This window comes from Gorilla gorilla, chromosome 10, assembly GCF_029281585.2.
Source record: "Gorilla gorilla gorilla isolate KB3781 chromosome 10, NHGRI_mGorGor1-v2.1_pri, whole genome shotgun sequence".
NCBI lineage: Eukaryota > Metazoa > Chordata > Mammalia > Primates > Hominidae > Gorilla > Gorilla gorilla.
This window is the reverse complement of record NC_073234.2, coordinates 48,116,742-48,140,835: the sequence shown is the minus strand read 5'-3', so window position 1 is coordinate 48,140,835 and position 24,094 is coordinate 48,116,742. Positions and strand designations below refer to the sequence as shown.

The following is a 24,094-nucleotide window of genomic DNA, read 5'->3' as shown; positions in this document are numbered from 1 at the left end:
GGTTGGGGACAGAAGGCCAGAGGGCTCCCTGGGTGAGGGGCTGGTGTAAAACAGTAACACTGTAGCTTAGATGCGGGGTTCTTCTCTTCTGGGGCCAGGAGCCCTCATGAGAACTAAATGAAACTTCAGGGCAGGCATGGTGGCTCACGCCTGTAATCCCAACACTTTGGGAGGCTGAAGTAGGTGGATCACTTGAGGTCAGGAGTTCGAGACCAGCCTAGCCAACATGGTGAAACCCCATCTCTACTAAAAATACAAAAATTAGCTGAGCATGGTGGTGCGCCCCTGTAATCCCAGCTACTTGGGAGGCTGAGGCAGGAGAATCGCTTGAACCCGGGAGGCAGAAGTTGCAGTGAGCCAAGATCACACCACTGCACTCCAGACTGGGCAACAAGAGTGAAATTCCGTCTCAAGAAAAAAAATAAAAAACAAAAAGATAAATAAAACTTCAATGGACTCCTTCCCCAGAGAAGAGCAGATATGCACATATGCATAACTGGAGGTGGAGACAGGCTTACAGACCTCTGAAGTCCATTCATGCCCTCCCAGAGATCCACAGGATCCAACATAAGAACCCACACCAAGCTAGACGCAGTGGCTCACGCCTGTAATCCCAGCACTTTGGGAGGCCAAGGCAGGCGGATCACCTGAGGTCAGGAGTTTGAGACCAGCCTGGCCAACATGGCGAAACCTGTCTCTACTAAAAATAAAAAAAATTAGCCAGGCGTGGTGGTGCACCCCTGTAATTCCAGCTACTCGGGAGGCTGAGGCAAGAGAATTGCTTGAACCTGGGAAGTGGAGGTTACAGTAAGCCGAGATCACACCACTGCACTCCAGCATGGGCGACAGAGTGAGATTCTGAACCCACACCTGGTGGTTGTGGGAAACCCGGTCACTCAGGGTGAGTCCCCACGGGCTCCCTTTCCCCCATCCTGTCCCCACCACAATCCAGGCACATTTCATCCTGTTTTCTTCTACCAAGAAAGCTGCAAAGTCCAATCAATTACAAGCTTTCCCTCCTCACTCAGCTCCCTCACCAGGTCAGCTGGTCATTTCCCTACCACCTCCTAAAGGGAGCCACATCCCATGAGTTTCCATCACTTTATTTTGCAAAAATAGAAAACTCAGCAATATGCGATACAGCGGGGTAGAGGGGAGATGTAAACAGAGGGGAGGGGACAGCACCCTGACCCCCCAGGAGAACACAGGGAGCCAATGGGAATCTTATTTGGCAGCTAAATACAAACTGGGGATTGGAGGAAGAAAGGAGGGGTCACAGGGGCCCTGGGCTCCCCCACCCAAGACCCCTGGAGGAAGGGGTCAATTCCACGGTGTAAACAAAAGCTAATAAATAAATAGAGGCTTCCTCTGGGTCAGGGCGGGATCAGCTAAGCAGCATCCCTCCCTCCCTGGGCCAAGCTGCTCTGGGGAGTAAAGAGTGGAAGGCACTAGGGAGAGAGGGATCCCCTGGCCCCTCTGTAGTGTAGGAGGGTCCCTGCCCCGATGGCTGAGATGGAGGGCAGGAGGAGCCCAAGGCACATGACAGGGCTGGGGGAGGGACTTATAACGGAGGGCACAGGGTGAACTCTGCACCCGAGCCAAGAGGTGCAGAATGGACCTGCATCTATCTGTCCCTTTCACCCTCTGTTCCTGCCCCAGAAATGCAGGGCCCAGCCTGCCCCCACCTTGACCTGGCACAACGACGGGGCACAGAGGCTAGCACACACCCTGCAGGTGCATCACACAGCATTAGGCACCAAGGGTAGGGGCAAGAAGGTGGGCTCAGCCCTTCTCCTTTGTCCCCTTTTTGGTCTCTAGTGTTCCTGTTTGCTCCCAGAGAGCCAAGCACCTGGCAGAGGAAGTGGCTGTGGAATGGCAGGGTCTTCCTCTTGCCCTGGGAAGTCTAGGACCCATGGGGCAGTGCTGAGATTTTAGAGTCCAAACCCAGGCTCATCCCTCTGCCCTCTCTCCTGGTGGGAGCAGGGCAGGCCCCCGGGACTGGCGAGGGAGCCGGTTAGATCAGGAAGGGGATGAACACAGAGGCACCCCTAGAAACTTTGGCAAAAACAAGGAGCTCATTGGAAGGGGTGGGGAGAGGGCAGAGCAGGTCCTCCCCCAGTCACTGGCGGTCTGGGAGATGGTCAGTCTGCTGCCTGGAGCCCCAACCCCCACAGCGGGGAGGTCAGGGGCCCTGGTCAGGCTGGGGACTTCAGGCCCCCTTTGCCCTGGCCCCCAGGAACCTCATCCTCGCTAGAGGCATTGGGGTGGGGACCAGGCTGCGAGGCGTCATCCTCAAACATTTCAGGGTTCTCCAGCATCTCTCGGATTAAGGGAGGCATCGGGCCTGGAATCTCCATCTTCAGAGTAATGGCCCTTTCAGCTCCTACAATGGAGAGAGAAAGAGAGAGGCTCAGGAGGACAGAGGCACATGGCCCTTAAGGCCATCTCCCTAACCTTTCTCAACTGCCCCTGACTCCCCTAGGGGGCGCCCAGCACAGGCCCACCACCTCTCCGTCCCCAGCTCATCCTCTTCTCACTAGGCTTCCTGGGTGCCACTCCTCTGCCTGGAACCTCTACCTGGCCTTCTCTACCAGGCTTGCTGCCCATTCATCCCATTCTTTCAGGCTGTCTCTTCAGCGAGCGCAATGCACACAACTTCCAACCCCACTCCCCAAGTACCCCACTCTCGAATGTCCAGAGCTTGTCACTTGTTCCTAGTCCTGTTCTCTTAATAACATTTATTACAACAGCTAATATTTATCAAACACTATGTTCCAGACATCCTTCTAAGCCTGGACTGTCCAATAGAACTTTGCAATGATAGGAATACAGTAGTCATTGGCCACATGTGGCAATCTGAAATGTGACTACTGCAACTGCAGAATGGAATTTTTAATTCAGCACAATTCTAAGTACACTGTATATGTTACAGGTTTTTTTGTTGTGTTGTTGTTGTTGTTGTTTTAGAGGCAGGGTCTTGCTGGGTTACCCAGGCTGGACTGCAGTGGCTATTCACAGGTACAATCATAGCTCACTGCAGCTTCCAACTTCTGGCTTCAACTGATCTTTCTACCTCAGCCTCCTGAGTAGCTGGAACTACAGATGTGCACCATGGTGCCTGGCTTTACACTGTATATTAACTAATTTAGTCCTCAAGACAGCCTTACAAGGTACGTGAAGAATAGCCCAGTTTACAAACAAGATTAAAAAAGTAAAGCAATTTGCCCAAGACTTTGTCTCTAAATATATATATATATATATATATATATATATATATATATATATATACTTGGAATTGTGCTGAATTAAAAATTCAATTCTGCAGTTGCAGTAGTCACATTTCTGATGCTTAATAGCCACATGTGGCTAATGACTATTGTATTCCCATCATTGCAGAAAGTTCTACTGGACAGTACTGGTTTAGAAGCAATTTGCCCAAAGTCTCCCACTACTATGTGGCAGAGCTAGGATTCCAGTGTAGATTGCCTGGTTCTTAACTACTCTGTTCTTGTCTCTGTGTGTCCTCCTGTCCGACCTGGGAGACCAACAGCCCTGGGAAGACAGAGAGGGGACACCTGCTCATGACTCACCCTTAGTGCTGATGCCCCGGAGGTCGGTGATTTTCATTAGCATCCTTGGGAACATGTAGGGCTGGCTGGGCCGCCGGCGCCGGGCGTACAGCCTCAGGGCTTCCAGCAGTGGCTCCTGCAGCTTGTCCACTTTTTCGGGCTCCTCCAGGTCCATGCGGTCTATGGGGACAAGTATACTGGAGTGAGAGGGGAAGGAAGAGATGGGGAAGACACAGTGACAGATGGCTGATCCCCAACCGGCCTTTTGGGAAGCCTGTACAGGGTTTCAGAACTCTCTGGATGGGGCCAGGTGCAAGAATTACCAGCAGAAGAGACCACTGGGTCCTCCACGCCCCCTCCCAGACAGATCCCGCATGGAGTGGTGGGAAAGGAGACCGAGCACTGAGCAGACGCCAGGGGGCGCCCCCGCACCTCCGCAGATGAGGCAGATGGCGCTGAGCAGCCCTGTCTCGGTGTCATCCATCTCCAGGGGCAGGAGCTGCCCAGCAAAGGCAAAGACAAGGTCTGTGAGGGGCCCGAAGCCGGCATTGTGCATCTGGGTCCGGTTCAGGGTCAGCCCGTCGGAGAAGGTCATGGTGTCCTGCTCTGGGGTGTACCTTGTGCAGATACGCAGCATCTGGAGGTGGGGGGTGGAGGAGGGTTAGTGCTGTTTCTGGGGGATGGGGAAAAGAGGGAATGAGTGGAAAGTGAGGAGGTTAGGTCCCCAGTGAGTGCAACCTGAAGCAGGCATGGAGAAGGCAGAGATGGAGGATCTGAGGCTTGGCAGGGGTAGTCCTGGGAAGTCAGGAGGACACAGGGCATCCAAAAGTCTAGGATCAGGTCATAGGGGCAGAGGCTAAGACGAAAAGAGAGCTGAGGAGTCCCACATGTGTGGCAGGGGGTGCAGGGTAAGGAAATCTTTGCATGGATCAAGGAATTGTTGAGGGTCCCATATGTGGGTCGGGCTGTGGCAGGACCCACAGGGCCTAACTTACCAGGATATCTAGGCAGGCAGCCTTGAGCAGAGTGATCTGGTCAGCAATGCTGAGCCCTGTAAAGCCAGGCAACCGCTTGGCAAACTCCACGATCTTGATGATGCACTTGGTAGCCAGCTCACTGAACTTGTCCCACAGCCCCAGATCTAGCTGCACGCGGTGGTCTGCACTGGAGTTCTGCAGAGGGGAGGGGTAGAAGGTTGGAAGGCAAGCTAAGGCCCACCTCTGGGGGCTGTCTTCTCCCTACCAATATCCCAAGCTCTCTCCTCTGCATTCTGATGCCCTCCTTGTCCTCAGCACCAGTCGATGATAGCCTCCAACACAACCCAGCCCCATTCCCCAAAGTGAAGAGTGCCCTGCCCTCACTGGGCTCTGCCCATTCCTCACCGTGGTATACTTGCCCAGCTGGCAGAGCGAGGGGAAAGTCTCCTGATGGGCTTTGCTGACCTTGGTGATGAGCTCTTCCAACTGAGGGCTCAGCTCATAGCTGTCAGGTGACCCTTCTTCCTTCACCTCTTTCTTCTTCTTGTTCCGGTCATTTCGCACAGCTTGTGGGTGGAGGCGCAAGGAGAGAGTCAGGACCCTCAGAGCCTCCCTTTGGGTGTCCTCTCTCACCCTAATTTAATGTGCTCAGTCCTCATCATGAATATCTATTCTCTGGCACTGTAATTACTGCCTCAGTTTCCCTATCACCTATGTTAGCTCCTATTCCCAGGCTGGTTCTCCCCAGCCCCACCCAGGGCCTGCAGCCCCTGCTCCTTCCCCAGGCCATTCGGCTCCATCCTGCCCTTCCTGTCACCCTGCAGGAGCTGGGGGAGGGGGGGCAGGATATGCAGGCGGCAGGATATCCACTTATAGCCTTGGCAGCACAATGGGGGCGAGGGGGGGGGTGGAGAGGAGGAGCCACCCCATATCCATCTCTGGCTCAGTCCAGGGGAGGGAAAGGGACTGGCAAGCCCACTGGCTTCATTTCCCCCATGAAACAGGGGGAATGTGAGACCCTACTTATTCACCCATTCAGAGGAAGAGTCAAGCTCCCTAAGAGGGAGAATGGGAAATGGTGGGGCCTCCTGGTTGAATGGAGCTAATCAAATAAGACTGGCCTGGGAGAAGGCAGCACCCCAGGGCAGGCCAAGTCTCAGAGGTCAGGGAAGTGGGAGTGGCCAGAGGAAAGAGGGCCACAGCCATAGGGTAGGACCGAAGTGCTCCTGCCCAAGCCAAGGATGGCAACCTACCTTCCTTGGACATGCCCACTTCGAAGCACTTCTGTAGCCGGCAGTACTGGCAGCGATTCCTGGTCACCTTGTTGATGATACAGTTTTTGTCGCGGTGACACGTGTACACCATGTTCTTCTGGATGCTTCGGCGAAAGAAGCCCTGGAGTTGAGGGAAAGAGAGAGGGCCTCTGAAGCACAATGCTGGGAGTACCAGCCTCTCACTGGCCTTGCAGGTTGCCCCAGGCCTGACCTAATCTATTAACCACCTATGTGCAAAGTGGTGCTGCTCAGACACAGCATCTGTGTGCCTGGTCTCTCATCTTACTAGGGTAACTGGATCCCCCGTCTGCCCACCCCCACCACGTACACACCTTGCAGCCTTCACAAGAGCTGACCCCATAGTGGTAGCCAGAGGACTTGTCATTGCACACGAAGCATGGCTTGTAGACCCGAGGAGGCGGAGGGGGTGAGGGCGAGCTGGGCACCATCTCCTCTGAGCTGGTGCTCTGTGTCTCCACCGCTGGGAGGGAAGCAGTGATGTGAGGGTCAGGGGAGAAGGACCCCACAGACCTCCAGGCTTCCTCATCACACACACCCTATGTGCATTTGTTCCTTGGCCCACCGGTGACAGCCATAACTACCACAGTGCACTAGTCCCAGCAGTAAGCACTGTCAGAATCCTCTTAATGACCACTATTACCACAGCTTGTTGTGACCCTAGTTCACCCTCTACCCTCCACAGTCTAACCAACTTGTTCACAAGAATGCCAGCCCTCACCCTGTATGACATGTTTAATCCTCCAAATTCCAGACCAAGGCCATTCTGGAAATTGACTTCTCTGGGCCTGTTTCCCTAACTATCCAGGAGGTGGGTAGAAGGGTTAAAGCCCTGCAGCTCTGAGCTCTCTAGTCACTCTCTGTCTCTTTGGTATATCTTTGTCAGGTAGTCTACTTCCCACTGTCCTCCCTGTGGGGCAATAACTCTGGGGGCAGGTAGGCAATGACAGGCTTCCTGTAGCTGGTACTGGCCAAATGACCTGCTGGGATGCTTAGCAGGTAAACCAGGACCTCATTTCCTTTCCAGTAGTACAGGGGGGATAACTCCTCAGGCTTCTCTCTCACACCACCCCTGAATAACCATCAGAGACAGTGGAGCAAATGGGGCAAAGGTCTCAGGGGAGTGAGTGAGAGGATGCACCACAGCCTTGGTTCACGCCTGAAGAAACTGAGGCCACGAGAGGGGAAGTGACCAGCTCAGTGCCACACCACCAGCAGATCCAAGTGGCTGTGAGTCAGAGAAGCTGGGGAAGCAGAGACTGAGGTGTTTGCTCAGTTTCTCAGGTCTGGAAGCCGTTGGAGGTGTAGCAAACTGGAGAAGTCAGGTGACAGTAGGTAAACAGGACTGATGGGGGAGGGAACCTGTTTCTGGACCCTCTCTGAGCTTATGTCTTCACTCTGAAAATACCCAATCGCAGCTCAAAAGGGGTCTCAGCCCCACAGTATGGGGAGGACATGCTCTGCTCTGTTCAAAAGGCTGCTGGGTGTGTGTGTGTGTGTGTGTGCGCTCGTGTGTGGTTGGTCTTCAGAGGCTCGGAAAATTTGTAAATTATTCAACCTGTAGGACCTGTTGCCCAAACCTGGAGGGCCCAAGTTAATGCAAAAAAATTCCTAAGACCCTCCCTAAGGTGTGTCCCACTCACCCACCTCATGAACACCTTCTCCCTTCTAACCCTCTGCAGCCCACCTGGTCAGAAGCCCGCCCCAACGCAGCCAGAAGGGCGGAAGGAATGCCCAGGATGCCAGGGTTCCATGCTAGCTCCACCCACCCCACAGGAGGGAAGCCCTACCCACCCCCAACACACATACAATCAATTAGCATAAGAATCCTGCCAGAGTGAGATTACCCAAAGAAAAAGGAGAGAGGAGAGGGGGGAAAGAAGGGTGCCTGGAGTCTATTCAAGACTAGGGACGGGGGCTCCAGGAGGGGCTGGTGCTGAGAGATGTGAGGAGGGCTGGAATGCCTTTCCCAACCTCTCCTCACTCCTCAGACCCACCACTGTGTCCTCCAAGGGCACGTGTTCTGCCCAAGGCCTGTGCGTGGGGTGGTGCTCACTCTGGCACTGACGCCCTCCCTGCCCGCAGAGCGCTGCCTCATTTCCTCTCTTGCGCAAGGGCCTGGGTGCGGTCAGACTGGCATGGGGCAGTGCCAGCCAATTATAAGACTGGGGGCCTTAGGGAGACAGGCCCGGGGGCAACTTTTCCCATCTAAGTGATACTGTCACATCCCCACCCCCTGAACCCTAAAGTGCAGCCTAGTGGCTCCGAGGTCAATCTGCGAGGTCAAGGCCCCAGAAAGCTAACTGGGTCTACTCCAATCAGGTCCCCTCCCCAGACTCGGGCTTAGACCCCACCATTGGGATGCAGCTCCTGGGTTAGGCAGGGGCCCCTACTGGGGAGGATGGGGGTGGGCTCTGGGGTTTTCTCCTTTTAAAGCCCAAATTGCTGAAATTGAGGAAATTCCTGACCAGGCTGTGCGGAGCTTCAAACAAACTCTTTATAACCGGCTGTAAACGCTCCCAGCTGCGAGGCTCAGAGCTGAGCAGCCTGGACTCACAATCTAGCACACACCTCCTTGGAGACACACACACTCACAGGTTAACAACACATAGGGCACCAAAGCAGGCATATTACAATGGGATCCTAGAACCCTCACTAGATTCTGGCACAGACACACAGCCAGAATAGAGACACACTCACTCCAGCTACACCGTGGAGGTAGATGTACCAGTCACAAGGCTGACACACAACACCCAGCACTTGGCCACACAAGGGAACAGCTCTACCACCAGATAAACACCCCAGCCTGCCAACGCAGCACCAGGACACCAAAGCCTCCAAACAGGCACACACACACACACACATCCAGCCCACCTCCACCCCCCAAGCAGCCTTCCCTCTGAAAGTGTGTGCGGGCAGGCCTGAAGCTGGCTTTGTGTGTCCACCAGGATCCCAGAGGCCAAAATTATTGGTCCCAATTAAAACTCAAAAACCTAGGGCCAGTCAAGCCCAAAGGGCTTCTTCCATAGGCCTGAAAAAAGACAGGGTCTCTGCCCAGCCCCCAGAAGCCCTTCCTGAAAGATTCTTTCCATCTCAGCACCTCCACAACATATAACATACCCCAACTCCCCATCCTATTGGGCAATGAGAGGAAAGTTAAGAATTCACAGGGATTTGGTGCAAAGCAATAGTTCCATGCTTTCTCGGTTCTTTAAATGACACACTTTTAATTCTTCCCCCACCCCACCCAAAAGTAAAGTCAAGTCCGGTCTCCTGGTTTGCCATCTCCCTCTTCCAGCTTCCCAGTTGTTAAATTTGAGCAGCTCTGCTCTGGAACCAAAAAAAAAAAAAAAATCCGAACTTGTAAACAGCGCTGCCTGGTGCCAAGGAGCGAGGCGCGTTGGCGGGGGCTTGGTGACCTGGCGTGCGCACTCCCCCAGCGCCCGCCGCCCCGCCCGCTGCCCGCCCCTTCCCACTCTTCCCAGCGTGCCCCCAAGCCCCTCATCCCCGGGCCGTCCGCACCCAGGCAGCGAGCACATCCCAGCCCAGGGTAAATTTGGGGGGTGTTCCAGGCTCCGCTCCTGGCCCCTCCCCACACCCCACCCCCGCCAGGCACTGCGGCCCAAGCTTCAAAGCCGCCTCTCATCTGGACTTCATTTTTACTGCCTCTCAGTCCCCAGCTTTTTATTACTGCTCTGGAGAGGGGTTCCAGGGCCCCAGGCCTGGCATCTCCCATTTCACGGAGGGGGAAGATAGATATTTGGGGACCCAGTAATGGTACTCGCCCTGCCGCTGTCAACTTCAGGCCACCCCCCACCACACACACAGACTTTGCTTTAAACTTTTCGCTTCCTGCTGAAGTTGTGTGTGTTGGAGCCATAGGAAAAAGTAATCTCTGCATATAACCGCATACACGTTTCCAAACATTTCTTTTTTTATATGGGGGTGGCGTACAGAACTCAGCCTTCTCCCTCTTGTGTGCACAACCTTTTCCACCCGGCATGAGAACACACAGGATGCACTCTCGAACACAGCACTTTCCAAAACCGCCCCCGCAGCCATGCAGGGGCACACGCCCTCCCGGCCTCACGCCACAAACATCCCTTCATAGGCCATGTGGACCTGGCAGCTGTCGCAGGCGACACTGGTGGAGAGACCCTTGCTCCCACATCCACACCACCTAGGCAAGGCGCTGCACACTCCAGGGATTCACACGCTCTGCAAACGATATTTTTAACACTGCCAGCTTCCCACATGGGCTTTACAAACGCCACCCACGGTCCTGAGTGTCATATCCTTCCAGGGCCACGGACGTGAAGGTGCAAACTACCCACACACCTCGGTCTCTCCCTATCCCCAGGAACTCTGGAGTGGCATCAACCACAGGTTCCAGCTAAACACCCACCATAAAAACCACACACACTCCAAACACTACTGCACACACGCAAAGGAGACGCTGAGGCCCCCACGTTTAAAGGGCCAGTACCTTACATAGAAAGGGCCAGAAGCTCCTCCTTGCACCTCAGTTCCACTCTTTACACACGGAAAGAGTAAATCCCAGCCTCTCCTGCACCCTACACCCCAGCCCCGGACTCCGGTACCTACATTGCAGGCTGGCGGGTTGCGGCCAGGCAAAAGATTCAAGTCCGGCGAAACAGGAGCCGCCGGTGGCTCTGCGCAGCAAGCCGGCCCCGGGCCCGGCCGCCCCGTACAGCCGTCGCGGACCCGGGGCAAACGTTTCCATACAGTCGTACATCGCGACCCGGCTTGAAGGGAAGCTGGGTGCTGGAAACACCAAGGACCCGCAGCCGATTCCCCCTCCTCCCCCGGCGGCGCCCCGCTCCAGCAGGGGGGGAGGGGGAGGGCTAGCATAGGGCGCTGGGCTGCATGCGGGTAAGGGGTGGGCGGGGAAGAGGGGGGATCCCCAGCAGGGGAAAGGGACTGGGCGGGGCGCGAAGCTGGGGCTGCCGCTTTAGCCTCCGTCCAGCTCTATCTGGGTGCTTCGGCAGCTAGCACTGGGGAGACCTTTTTTAAAAGCGAAGCCCGGAGGGGTGGGGGGTGGGGCTTGGAGAGCGAAGGGGGCCGGGCACCGAGATGAGCAAAGCTGAGAGTGGAGCGCACACATACACAAACGTACACTCGCTCCGCGGCGCGCTTGCTTGCTTAGACACACATCTGTGCATGCATTTATCTTATCAGGCACCAAGAATTTGCAAATATGCAAGAGTGCACATACATGTGAGCACGCATATACAATCATAGGTGCACACACGTTTGTGCAAACACACCTTGCTCGGGAGAATGCTTGCAGGCATACTCTCCACAGCTCATAGGCTTTGCATGCATTTGCACTGAGGCGCGTGCCCAGGTCGGGGTTGGAGGAAGGAGAGGAGGAACCAAGCATAAGCATTTCCTTTCAGAGTTTTCCCTCTCCCCAAACTCTCCCTTTTTCACACTAGTCAATACAGGGGTGTTAAGGATGACTGGGGAGAGGGGAACGTGGAGGTCCCCGCGCGCAGCTGCTCTCCTGAGGCTCGGGACCTGCACTACCTCCACCCCTCTCATTCCCAGGCCTGGCTCCGCCCTCGCCCTCCGCGCACCCGCTTCAGGGCCGAAAAGTGCATTCCTGCGGCTCGGCGCGCGCTGCCTCCTCCTTCCTTCCCGTCTCCCCACCCGCGGTCCTAGGGCCGGAGCGCGCTCCCGCCGTGAACTCTCTGGGAACCCCCCTCGGGGCGGGTGGCCGAGCGCGCTCACCTCCTCCTGACCCGGCCCCGCCCCACCCCGCCCAGGCCGTCTCCAGCACTGCCGCGGAGTCCCCCGCCCCCTCCAGCGCAGCCAGAGTCTACCCCTCCTAGCCCGAGCGGTCCGCCCTCCGCCGCGGCCCGGGCCGCCTCCCTCCGAGTCCCCGAAGCCTTATCCCGCAACTGACGCCCCCTAAGCGCCTCGACCGTCTCTCTCGATGCTCCTTTCTCGAACATAACTTCACTTTTAGAGCACAAAACTACCCCCTAAGCTGTGCCTGCCGTGCCAACTGCGCCTCCATGAATCTGCCCCTGATGGCCAACTCCCCTCCTCCAGTTTCTCACTGCCAAGGGCTCCCTCGGCAATAGGGGCGCTTCTGGTCACTGACTGTTCTCAGGGTCTTTAAATACCCTCTAGCCTAGGCATAACTGCCCTCCCTTCGGTTAGTGCCCCTCAGCTCTCCAAGGCCGCAACACTGTTCCCTGGGTTGCCCCTTCCGGCACTGAGCGCCCTCGCCCGGCGGAGAAGGGGGTGAGGTGGGCGGGGGGCTGGCCACGTCAGAAGTTTGCCCTGGCCCGGCAGGGCCGAATGGGGGGACCCTGGCCCCGGACAGCGCCAGCAGCGGCGACTCCCGGAAACCGCCCCCTCCTCCGCGCCCCGCCCTCAGCCGCCGAGCCGCCCGGCCCGCCTGCCCAGCCGGCTCTGTCAGCGCTGCTCACACGGGCAGCGCCGCGGAGCGGGAGCGGCGCCCGGCCCGGCCCTTCCCCCGCCAGGCTGCTGTGGCTGGGCCAGGGCGGGGCGCGCTTTTCTAAGAATCTGTTGTACCGGGTGGGGGGCGCACTGGGGTGCTGCAGGAGTGGGGCGCCTGTTGGAAGAATAAAGGGCAGGAAGGGGTGCCAGAGTAGGCGAGGGATGGCGGGCGCGGGGGAGGGGCGGGGGGCTGCCGGGGCTGGGAAAAGGCCTGACTTGTGGATGGCGAGGAACCTCGGGGTGGCAAGGCTGACTAGGGGGCTTGAAGCAGGGATGGAGAGGGAATGCACTGCTCTTTCCAACCCAGTGTAAACTCCCTTCTCCTCCCCCAACCCCAAATACCCATTTCTGAATCCAGTCACCCGAACCCCACAAAAAGAAGAAAGAAAGAAAAGAAAGAAAGAAAGAAAGAGAAAAAGAAAGAAAAGAAAGAGAAAGAAAGAAGAAGGAAAAAGGAAGAAAGAGAAAGAAAGGAGAAGGAGAAAGAAAGAAAGAGAGAGAGAGAGAAAGAAAGAACTTTCTGAATCAGAATCTGACCAGCGGCAAACAACAACAAAAACAGTTAAGTGCAAAATAGGGAGTACCCCGAAAACAAGAGGTAAAGAGCCTTGATTAGTCAACTTCAAGCTGTCAGTACCCCCCTTCCCCCTCAGAAATCTGAAAGGTCCCAATTAAGTCAGGCCTGCCTGGTTGGTAATTAGAACCAGAAGTGGCCAGGCCACAGGGAGGGGGGTTGGGAGGAGGGCACAGGAGGAGTTGGGGGAGGGCTCCAGGAAGCCATGAGTCCTCAATAGCCCCCGTTTCTCTTCACCAGATGCACCCCACTCATCACCCCCATCTGTGTGTGCATCCCAGGCATTGCATGGAGGGGGTCCTTAGGACCAGGCATTACGGTGTCAGGCCCGCCCTCCCCATCAACCCTGACCCCCCCATTCTAGACAGACTTAGTACAGCCTTGGGGAGAAGGTAAGAGGATGGGGGATCTAGTGCCCCCTCTTTTCCCCAAAGTTTCCCCAGCCCTTATTGCAGCAATTAGACCCATTAGCCTTCTAGCATTTCATGGGAACCAGATGTTCTCCACCATCCTGGTGGGAGTATGAAGGGGGGCTGCTGCCTGACTCACCCCCTTCCCTATGATCCCCACCACCAGGGCATACCCCCCTCCCAGCTAGAGCCCCACAAAGGCATAGTCCTAGAGGCAAAAAGGAGAGTACCCCTTCCCAACTAACAAAGCCATTAGCACTCAGATCCTTTCGGGGTCACCCCTTAGGGTCCCTGCCACCCTGGCAAGGATGAGTTTGGCCAGGGCGAGGCAGGGCAGGGACAGCTAACTCCTCATGCACCCTGCCTTTCCCTCCTTGCCACCTTCTGGATGGGTCTTGAGGATAACTGGCTCTGAATTCCTCACGCTAAATTCTCCCTTTTTTCTAAAACCCTCCCTCGAAAAGCTGAAAAGGGGGCATTTCAAAGTAAAGCAGGCCCTGCCAGAAGGGTAAGTCCTGAGGTAGGAGTCCCACCTGAAGGGCAATGGGAGGGGGTCTCTGGAGGAGGGGGCAGCAGAAGAGCAGAAGAATAGGGAGGTGTGAATGAGAGTGGGGCCCAAAGCAGGGATGTGAGGCGCGTTGGGCAGGATGGGGGCTGGGACCGGGTAGGGGGGGCCAGGAGAGGGGGTGCAGCCTGGGCCCTGGCGGCGGCGGCTTGCCAGGCTCCCCCTGCCCCCCTCCCCCCCCCCCCCCCCCCCCCCCCCCCCCCCCCCCCCCGCCAAAGAGGTTTCCTGTTGCAATCAAAGCCCCGTTTGTGTCGGCCTGGAGCTGGAGCCTGTGCCGGAGGAGGAGAGACCGGGGAGGGGAGGGGAAAAGAGGCAGTCGACTGGGGTTTTTTCCTGGAGGAGGCCTCACTGCCGCCTGCTCACTGCCCTTACCCGCCTGCTTGTTCTCCTTGCTTCTCCCAGTGCCTGGCTTCTCTGTGTCTGCACCTTTGGGCCTGGGTAGCTGTCCCTTGTCTTGTCTGTGAGTCTCTCTTTTTCAGTTTCTTTTAAGCAAGACTTTCTCTGTGCCAACCTGTCCTCAGTTTCTCCATGTGTGGTGACTTAGTGTGGTGAAGTCTGGGCTCCTTGCCCCAGGGACAGTGGCCCCATGGCCAGGGCAGCATCACCAGGTTCAGAGGACAAATTGGGCTAGGTCATCAGGACCACAGCTATCTGCTCAGGGGTGGGAGGACGGCAAGGCTTCCCTTTTCTTTCATCACACTCTGTTCCCTATAGAAAGCAAATCTAGAACACACTAGGATTCACAAACATAGAGATACATAGGGACACAGACACCTGAGGTTTCATGCATATGCATGAACACACACGCACACACACACACGTACACACACCCCTCTGCTTTCCTTGAGCACAGGCCTGTGCTTGCCTCAGCAGCACGTGCTCCCTGAGCCTCCCCTCCACCACCAGGCAGTTCTGAGATGCCTGTCTCACCCCCCTTCAGACCCCGAGACAGCCCCAGGAAGTAGAGCAAGACTTCAGTTCTCAACAAGGATGTCCCCAGGGTGCCAGGGACCCAGCAATAAGATCCAAGAGCCAGCCCCAGGGAGAAGTGCCAGACCTCTTCAAGGGCCACCTCTCTTAGTCTATGTGTGAGAGAGAATGTGTGTGTGTCATCCATAGAATAAGGGAGAGGGTGATGAGATGCACAAACTCAATGTGAGTATGCCTTTGGCATCAGATTTAAGCCTCTAAACCCTCTCCACTAGATGCTCCCAGCCAAAAAGGGACAGCAGGTCGGAGAAATGAGAGAGGACACTCTCTCATCCTTCTGCTACTCTCCCACTCTGGAAGGTTTCCCAGACTCCTGGATCTCTTCCTCTCCCCTATGTCTTCCTCTCCGCTACCACTAGGTGCTGCATGCCCCACCCCCATTAAAGCCGCATAGCGACCCACCCCCAAGCCTTCCCCTCCTCCCTCCTCCTGCCACCTCCCTGCCCAGGCCTGTCCTTCCAGGCTGGCCGCACCCTCCCCAGCTACCTGCCCTGGCTCTGGCTCCTCCCTTGGATTTCTCCTTTCAGCCCCCTCCTTCAGCATGGCCTTCGAAGATGGAGCGCGGCCTGACCACTTCCCTACCTTGATCTCACTTTGAACCCTGACCTTGATCTCAGTGTCCATGGCACAGGGGCGCAAGGGGGACGTCACTGGGGACTGGGTACTAGCTCTAGCATTATCCCCACTACGATTCTCTCTCCTCTCCCTCTCCACTCCATCTCCTTTACTTGCCTCTCCCAGAACCTGGGAAAATCAAGTCCCAAGAGGCTGAGTTGTAGGGTTCTCTGCCAGAAGTACATTCATGTGGGGAGGGTGGTTCCTTCCCACTTCCCCAGGTCCCTAGGACAGATTCGTGGGGTGAAAATGAAGTCTGGGGAAGCCCAGCTGTAGTTTCCAAAAAGGGTACTTTGTGCTCTCTTGTTCACCTACATGCCACTCAAATAACCCCTGTTGGACTACAGACATGCCACCAGCAGGCTTCACCAAACGCCAGCCACAGCGTCAGCAGCACTACAAAATCCCTCCTCACTCCTCACACTGACTCTTTGTTGCACACACTGGAATTCTGTACATGAGCAGAGGCCCAGGGAGATGCTGTGCACACACAACTGCATCAAGTCTGGAGGCACCACACACTCACCCCTTCTCCGATGAACACACTCTTTCCAGTGGAGCTGCCAGCCCAACCTAGTCACCCCTTTCACATACAGACACACAACCCTCTGCGTGCCCCCTCCTGGAAGCAGGGCGCCTTCTCTTCTACCTCTGTCTCTGCGCTTGTGGAGCCATGAAGGATGTGCGTTTATCTTTTTGTCTTTTTCTCTCCAACTCTGTCTCTGAAATTGCTCTTTCCCCTGCCCTTCAATCACCTTCTCTTGTCCCCAGTTGAAGCCTTCTCTTAACCAGCTTGGAACCCCCACCTGCAATGGCCTGGCCAGGAGGAATGACTACCAACTGGGAGGAGAGGGGTCCCAGAGGGAGGAGGAGAGGAGAGGCCCAAGCCTTGGCTGCTGTCAGCACTCAAAGGCTTAACCCAAAGAGGGCAGGCCTGGGGAACAAGTAGGGATCTGCACAGCATGCAGGCTCTATGCCAGACCTGCAGGGAGAGGAGGAGCCCAGATCCACACTGCTGGAGGAGAGGATGCTTCTGGAACACCCCCTCTGCCTCTCTGGATTACTTATGGTACAAAAGCTACCTCCTTTGCAGTCATTTCCATCCTCCCCAGAACCAAGAAGCACAGTCTCCTGACCCCACACATCTTTGGGGACCTGGCACAGGATTTCTTTCCCCTTTTTGCAGCCTCCACGTAATTCAAAGCAATTTCACCTTTTTTCTCTCTCTCTCAGACAGAATCTTGCTCTGTCGCCCAGGCTAGAGTGCAGTGGCGTGATCTTGGCTCACTGCAACCTTCGCTTCTGGGTTCAAGCGCTTCTCCTCCCTCAGCCTCCTGAGTAGCTGGGATTACATGCATGCGCCACCACGCCCACTAATTTTTGTATTTTTAGTAATGATGGGGTTTCTTTTTTTATTTTTTATATTTTGAGATGGAGTCTCGCTCTGTCACCCAGGCTGGAGTGCAGTGGCACGATCTCAGCTCACTGCAACCTCTGCCTCCCAGGTTCAAGCGATTCTCCTGCCTCAGCCTCCCAAGTAGCTGGGATTACAGGCACACGCCACCACACCCGGCTAATTTTTGTAATTTTAGAGACGGGGTTTCACTATGTTGGTCAGGCTGGTCTCGAACTCCTGACCTCAGGTGATCCGCCCTCCTTGGCCTCCCAAAGTGCTGGGATTACAGGCGTGAGCCCTTTTCTTTTTTTTTTTTTCTTTTTTTTTTTTTTTAGACAGATTCTCACTCTATCACCCAGACTGGGGTGCAGTGGCAAGATCTTGGCTCACTGCAACCTCTGCTTCCTGTGTTCAAGCAATTCTCGTGCCTCAGCCTCCCAAGTAGCTGGGACTACAAGTGTGCGCCACTACGCCCAGCTAATTTTTGCATTTTTAACGGAGGGGGAGTTTCACCATGTTGGCCAGGCTGGTCTCGAACTCCTGGCCTCAAGTGACCCACCCACCTTGGCCTCCCAAAGTGCTGGGATTACAGGCGTAAGCCACTGCACCCAGCCCAATTTCACCTCTTGATCACAGAGCCAGGTGACTGGCCTCCCAGACTCCTCTGCTTCCCAGTTTGGCTCCCTCCAACTCCCCACTGCAAGCAAGCAGCAGATTCACGCTGCAGCAGACCCACCCCCAGCTGCCCACACAAAGGTATTCCCCTCTACTAGTTGACTGACCCAGGAGGCAGTTTTAGATACCCACCCCCCAAGTTTTAGGCCTGCTACCTCCCTATCCTCTTTGAGCAGGAGAACTCTCGTTTGCAAACACTTCCATTGAGTCCACATCCAAATTCCTTCCTCACCACCACTGCCACCCTCCATTATTCACTACTACTCCATTAGGCCAAACGCCTGTCCCCTGCCTGCCTTCCTAACTGGGGTGCCAACTCTTTTACCATCCACCCTCCTGATGCCTTCTTGTTAACATTTGCCTTCATTCCCCAAGATCCCTGAGACTCACACAGAGAGGCCATCTCCTTGGGGAGGTCAGGCTGGCCCAGGCCCCGGAAGCTAGGGCTCAGCATCTCGAAAGGCGGAGACCCCCTGAGTGCCCCTGGGAAGGCGAAGGGGAAACCTGCCCCTGGGTAGCCAGATCCAGGCCCCAGGGCACCAGCCGCAAAGAGTCGCTCCTTATTGGTGGCCATGGCAGCTGCGGTGTGAGAGTCCCCTGGGGTCTGCAGTGGGCGGGCAAGGTCTTCAGCCACAGCCCCTGCCCATGCCCACTGCCCCAGCCTGGGAGGCTCCGTACCCGCCCTGCCTGGCCTGCCCACTGGGCCTCCAAAAGTCCTAGGGAGAAAGAGAGAGAAAGGAGAGATGAGAGAATGACCACTCTGAGGTTCCAAGCCCTATGTCCCTCTCTCAGTTGCAGTCTTCTCCCTCTGTGCTGCTACAGTTTATCCTGCCCTGGCTCAGAGCCCTTGCAGTGTGGTAGAGAGGGCACGGCAGGGGGTTATGCAGGCTCTGAGAAACTCTCCAGAGGAGCTCCAGGGAAGGTTAAACTGAGGTGCCAAGGTGAATGATGGTCTGAGGACTTCTGGTGGAGAGAACTCCTAGATTGGGAAGTGATCATGAATCACCACAACTGGGCTAAGCATTTGACCTAAACCTCACATCAGTCCTGTGAACTGGGAGTTATGATTCTCATTTCACGTATGAGGAAACTGAGGTGAAGTGACTGGCTTAAGGTCACATGGCTGCAAGTGGGGGAGCCCAGATTCAAACTCTTTACCATCCTGGAGAAGGCAAACATAACCCTGTTATAACCTGGGAGCCCTACAGCTCTCTGGAGAGGAGTACAAGGCAAAGGTTAGGGGGACAGACTCTAGAGCCAGACTACCTGGACTGTACCCCACCACTTGCCAGCTGTGGGACTTCAGGCATGTCACTTAATCTCTCTGTGCCTCAGTTTCTTCATGCGTCACTTGGGACTAATAATAGGGCCTACCTCATATGGTTATTGTGAGGACTAAATAAATTAACCAATGTCAAGTGTCTGGCATAATGTAGGGCACATAGGAAATGTGATGTAAATGTCTCATATTAGTTCTCTTTGTACCTTATTTTCCTCCATACTCTGCTTCAGTAAGCACTTCCCTCTCTGTTTTCCTCAACACTCCCTCTTCCAGTTTCCCCTCCCAATTCTTCCTGTCTCCAATTTTTCCTCACCCTCTAAGCCCTCTTGTACCCACTGCTTCAAATCTAAGGATGTTGATGGAGCCCCCACTTGTGCCAAGTGTATGATGCCAAGGAGCTGCTTCTTGGTCAGCTGACTTTACTTCTCTGCCTCCTTTTCTCTCTCTCTCTTTTTTTGTTTTGTTTCATTGAGACAGCTAATGTTTATATTTTTAGTAGAGATGGGGTTTCTCCAGGTTGGTCAGGCTGGTCTCGAACTCCCAACCTCAGATGATCCGCCCGCCTTGGCCTCTCAAAGTGCTGGGATTACAGGCGTGAGCGACACGCCCAGGCATTCTGCCTCCTTTTCTTTCTTATCCCTGGGCTCCTTGTTTCTAGGAAGTTCTCCCTGCAACCTCTCCTCCCCCAAAAGTAGGCTTCCCTCTAAGAGTTTAAACCTGAGCCCAGGGGAAGGGGAGGAGAAGGAGGTAGAGAGAGGAGATGGGAATCCTAGTGCTAAGTAGGTGGTTCCTATCTTCATCCCCTGACAAAGGAAAAGTTTGGCTTTCCTAGGAGCCCCAGAACTTCTCACCTCTCTAGGCAGTTAGTGGGCTAGGGAGGAAAAGTCACCCCAGCCTGGGTATCTCCACCAGTCAGAGCCATAACAGACTGCTATGAAGGGCAGAGAAGGGCCAAGAGACTAAAATGCAGAGAGACCATGGGGTGGGCAGGTCCAGAGGTAGGGGATGGGTATATCTACCTTTCTTTCCATCAGTATTTGCTTCTAGGATGTATAGCTCTCAGTCTTTATACCTCTGGTTTTTATTTTTGTTTTTGCTTGTTTTTCTTTCTCTCCTCTACCTTGGCCTTCAAGCCTTTGAGGGTAAACTGTCATGGAGGTTACAAGAACCCAGACCCCAATGCCATCACATTTCACTCAGCCCTTATGAATGAAGCATCCCCTGCCCCTCACCATGGCACCACCCATACACCCAGCACCCTCAAACTCTTTAGCCCAGTGTCTTCGCAGGCCCTAAAAGTCTGAGCTCCAAGCCTCCAGGGTCCCTCTCCTTTTCCTTCTCCTATTCCCCTCCGAAGTTCTCATCCCTAGTTAAGCCCAGATGGAGCCAGGAGTTTGGGGGCCCCTGAGGCCCCTGGGCCACAGCTCAACTGGCCAGGCCACATTCCAGGTGGATTAACCCCTCCAATGACAAGGGTGAGAAGCTACTAGAGGACTCCCCCATCCCCATGTTCCCCAGACTTGGCTTAGACTGGGAACAGGGCTCTCTGCCTTAGCCCTCCTTGTCTTTGCTTCTCACCTACCAATGGGAAACACAGTCAGGTAGGGCAGTTGGGGGTCCCCACAGAGGGATGCTCAGCTCCTGATCCTCACCAAGGAATGATGCTGCATGTGAGCCAATGAGAGTTGTCCTTGGCCTTCCTCTTATTTTGCCTCAGAGAAGGGACTTGGGAGTTGAGTGAAGAGAGGAAGGGGGTAGAGATTCCTCCCATTTCTGAGCCTTGGTTCTGTCGTGGCTGGGAAGAGAAGGGGAGGGTCTTAAACCCAGGGTAGGGGAATGGACTAAGGAATTGAAGGCAGTGCAGAGTAAAAGGAAGTCCTAAACTGAGGCCCCAGATGCCTTGGTTCTTTGGGGGACTCGTGGAAAGTAGAGAACGTTCTTCCTCTACTAAGATGCCATCTCAAATGGTGGGGCAGGGGGGATGACGGACTAGGGGAGAGGGGCTCTTACAAAGCTGCTTCTCTTAGAGCTGAGGTGGAGTTGAGGGGAGGGCATGGATGAAGGGGGCTGCCGGATGGAGGGGGGTGTGTTTCCCTGTCGCCCTGCCCGCTCCAGAGCCTGGAACAAAGCTGCTCTTGTCGGCCACTCTCCACCCGCTGCCCCCCTCCCCTCTGTATAAACACGACCACCTTTTTCCATGACCCCATCTCCAGCCTGGGCAGAGAACCCAGGCATCCTCTGCTCTAGCCTGGGCCCCCAGCCTGCTTCCCAGGAGGCAGCAGTGGGCCAAGCTTCCTTGGCATTGTGCCATCCCTGGGGGAGTCCAGACCCTTGAGTCTCCACCTCTCATCCCCAGGTGCCCTCCCTCCACCCTACTAGCCCCAGGGAGGGGCAGTGCCCAGGAGGCAGGCAGGCAATGCCAGTGGAATGTGTGTGGGCATCAGAGGGCATGGGCAGGGTGGGGCAGAGGGGGGAACTGGAGGTGCCAGTTAGGTGGCTTTCTGAGCCAGGGGTGGGGGTGTGCCGGGGTGTGGGGGGGCGTGCCCCATGCTGCCTACTAGGCTGTAGGCCACAGTGCGCGCGCGCGCGTGTGTGTGTGTGTGTGTGTATGTCTGTCTATATGGGATACCCAAGCTCCAGGCACCCTGCACACACTACCCCCACTCCCCTGTCTTCTCTCTACTTGCCTCAAGGATATGAGATGCTGGCTATGGTCCTTGACCCCAACTCAGCATCTGACCCTAAGGGCAGAAGCCTCAGACTTGAGGACTGGGATTCCAGCTTCCCAGGACCAGAGCCCTAAAGCGGGACAGTCATCTCAGTTTCTTGCCCTGAAGACCTCCTACTCAGGCTCCCCTGCCCCCACCACCACTAACAACCAAGCATCTTCTTACCGGCTGGCCGCCTGCAGAGACTGGCTCCTACATACTGGGTCAGGTTGAAGGAACTGGGCCGTAGCTGCTAAAGACAGAGAGGCAGCGTCAGTGGAACTCTGGGACCAGCACTCCTGGGTCCCTGTCCCGGTCTTCCTGCTCTTTCTTTGTTCCATTTGGGCTTCCCTCAAGAATACTCCAGAGGTGCCCCCCACCTGGCTGGAGGGAGCCAAGGCTCGCACCTGGGCTGGGAACGTGTGGGAGGGAATCCAGCGCTTCAAGGAAAGTTCACAGATCCCTATCCTATGCACCAGTCCTTCGGAACTCCTGGACGCGGAGGGCCAGGCTCACTTGCCTCTGGACGTTTTCCTTGCCTTCTGATGTCCAAGCTTTCCCATTCCACTGGGGAGGGAGGAACTTGGACCAGCATGGAACATCAAATCTACCCCTCAGAGCCCGGGGGGTAAGGGGGTGGTAGTCTTTCCCCGCGAGAGGAAACCCTGTCTTCTCTCACATTCCCAGCACAAAAATATAAGGAGGAATGCCCCCTGGCTGAAGACTTCCCCAAATGCTGTCCTCTGCTATGCACCAAAATGAAGGGCAGATGACCCAGCCCATCCTCAGCCTGTTAAAATCTTCCCCATTCCCTTCCCACAGTAGGACTGGCCCGGGTCGGGGCAAGAAGCCCCCCTCAAGCCCGGCGGCCAGCCTGGCCAGCCTCGGGAGGGCATTCGCCCGTGCAGCTCCTCCGCGCCCCCTCCCCCAGCCGCCTCGTCGGAGGACCCAGGCGACGGGGCGGGCGAGCCTGCTTCCCCGCCTGACTCACCTGGAGTGGGAGGGGGAAGGGAGGCGGCGGAGCCCCGAGGTCCCGGCGTCGGGCAGTCTCTTGGATGGAGCGTCGCAATGTCCGGGGTTCGCCGTACTGGGGGGCTCCTGGGGGGGCACGGCTCTAGGCTGGGACTGTCCCGGGGCCTCTCGGAGCCCGCCCGCCCACGTGACCGCCCCAAAATATCCGACACATTTTCTCCCAAACCGCACACTGACTCTGCAGGCGGGGACACGGAAAATATTTTCTTTCTTTTTCTCCCTCCCCACCCCCCCCCACCTCCCTCCCTGCCCAACTCCCTCCTCCTCCTCCCGCCCTCGCTCCTCCCTCCCCTGCCTGCCCCTGCCCGGCTCCCTCCTCTGTGCCCTGGGGCTGGGGGGCGGAGGGATGGGTGGGCGGGAGGGGGACTGGGCGGGGCGGCCCGGGACGCCTGGGTCTCTGCCCCTCCCATTTGCTAGGCTTCCGTGACTCCATCCTCTGGGAGGCCGGGCACGGCTGGCAGAGGAGGTCAGTGTCCTGGCCCCGTGATGCCAACCTTTTCTCTCTGGCACTTTTCTCCTTTCTGCCTTTTGGGGGGACTAGTTGAGTTGTCTGTGGCCAGGCTGTGACTCTTGCGAGGCCAGTCTCTGGCACCTCCCCAGGGTAGGCAATGGGGCGGTACCCACTCCCTCCCAGTGCTGGATTGGCCGGGCAGGAGTATGCCAGATCTAGAATAGATGCTCCTGCCCTTACTCTTTGCTCAGCCTTCACCTGCAGATCCAAGTAGCCTCTCCCTTCCCCTAGCCCACCTCAGTCCTTTGGTCCCAGGAGCAAACTGGTTGACTAGTGGCTGTTGCTGGGGGTGCTGAGGCCAGGGCTCACAGACATCTTCCCTGTCATCTTGCCTGGAGTAAGCTCCAGGAGTTAGGGCACCTGGGTCCCTGGCTGCCAGTTGTCCCCCACCTTTAGGCCTGGATTTGGAAGGGGAGAGACTGGAGAGGAGGGCAGGAGGAACTGTGGCTGGGAGTGGGAGGAGCCTTGGGCTGGGTGTGAGAGAGAAAGCCCAGGCAGAGGGTGTGTGTCTGCCCTAGCCAGCACCGGCCTGCCTGCCTGCCTGCCTGCCTGGTAGATGTGCCATGAATGCTGTTGACTCCGGGTGTGCGTGTGTGTGTGTGTGTGTGTGTGTGTGCACGCGCGTACGCATGCCAGTGCCGAGAGTCAGTGTCTGTGTCTGATGGGGGCATTCTCTGCTTCAACATAGACAGACTCTCAACCCTAGAGAGAGAACCCAGTGGTTTCACTCTCCATTCTACTGAGGACAGAGGGAGAGAAAAGAATGGGTCTGCAGTCCAAGCTCTGTGCATGGATCCCAAACACTCCCATGGGGACTGGAGTTGGGAGGGAGAAAGAGGAGAAGGGGAGAGTCTGAGCTAGGCTGATAGGCTGGACAGACATACCCAAAGTACCTTCCCCAGCAACGCTCGCAGGGTGACCAGGACCTGGGACACAGACTCCTGGGTCACGTCACATTTTCCGTACTGGAATTACTTAGCTTTGTCCTTGCTCCCCCTTGGGGGCC

General features: G+C 56.1%; 1 protein-coding gene across 1 annotated transcript; it reads right to left on the bottom strand.

The window, feature by feature from the left end:
* Positions 1-1,087: 1,087 nt before the first annotated feature.
* On the bottom strand, positions 1,088-22,797 carry RARG (retinoic acid receptor gamma). Its single transcript, XM_004053215.5, is given in 11 exon segments — positions 1,088-2,209; positions 2,211-2,383; positions 3,591-3,749; positions 4,002-4,206; positions 4,565-4,741; positions 4,952-5,112; positions 5,800-5,941; positions 6,153-6,301; positions 17,946-18,271; positions 21,732-21,798; positions 22,537-22,797. Coding segments are annotated over 9 exon segments (1,377 nt in total). The 5' UTR covers positions 18,130-18,271; positions 21,732-21,798; positions 22,537-22,797; the 3' UTR covers positions 1,088-2,182.
* Between the last annotated feature and the right edge of the window lie 1,297 nt (positions 22,798-24,094).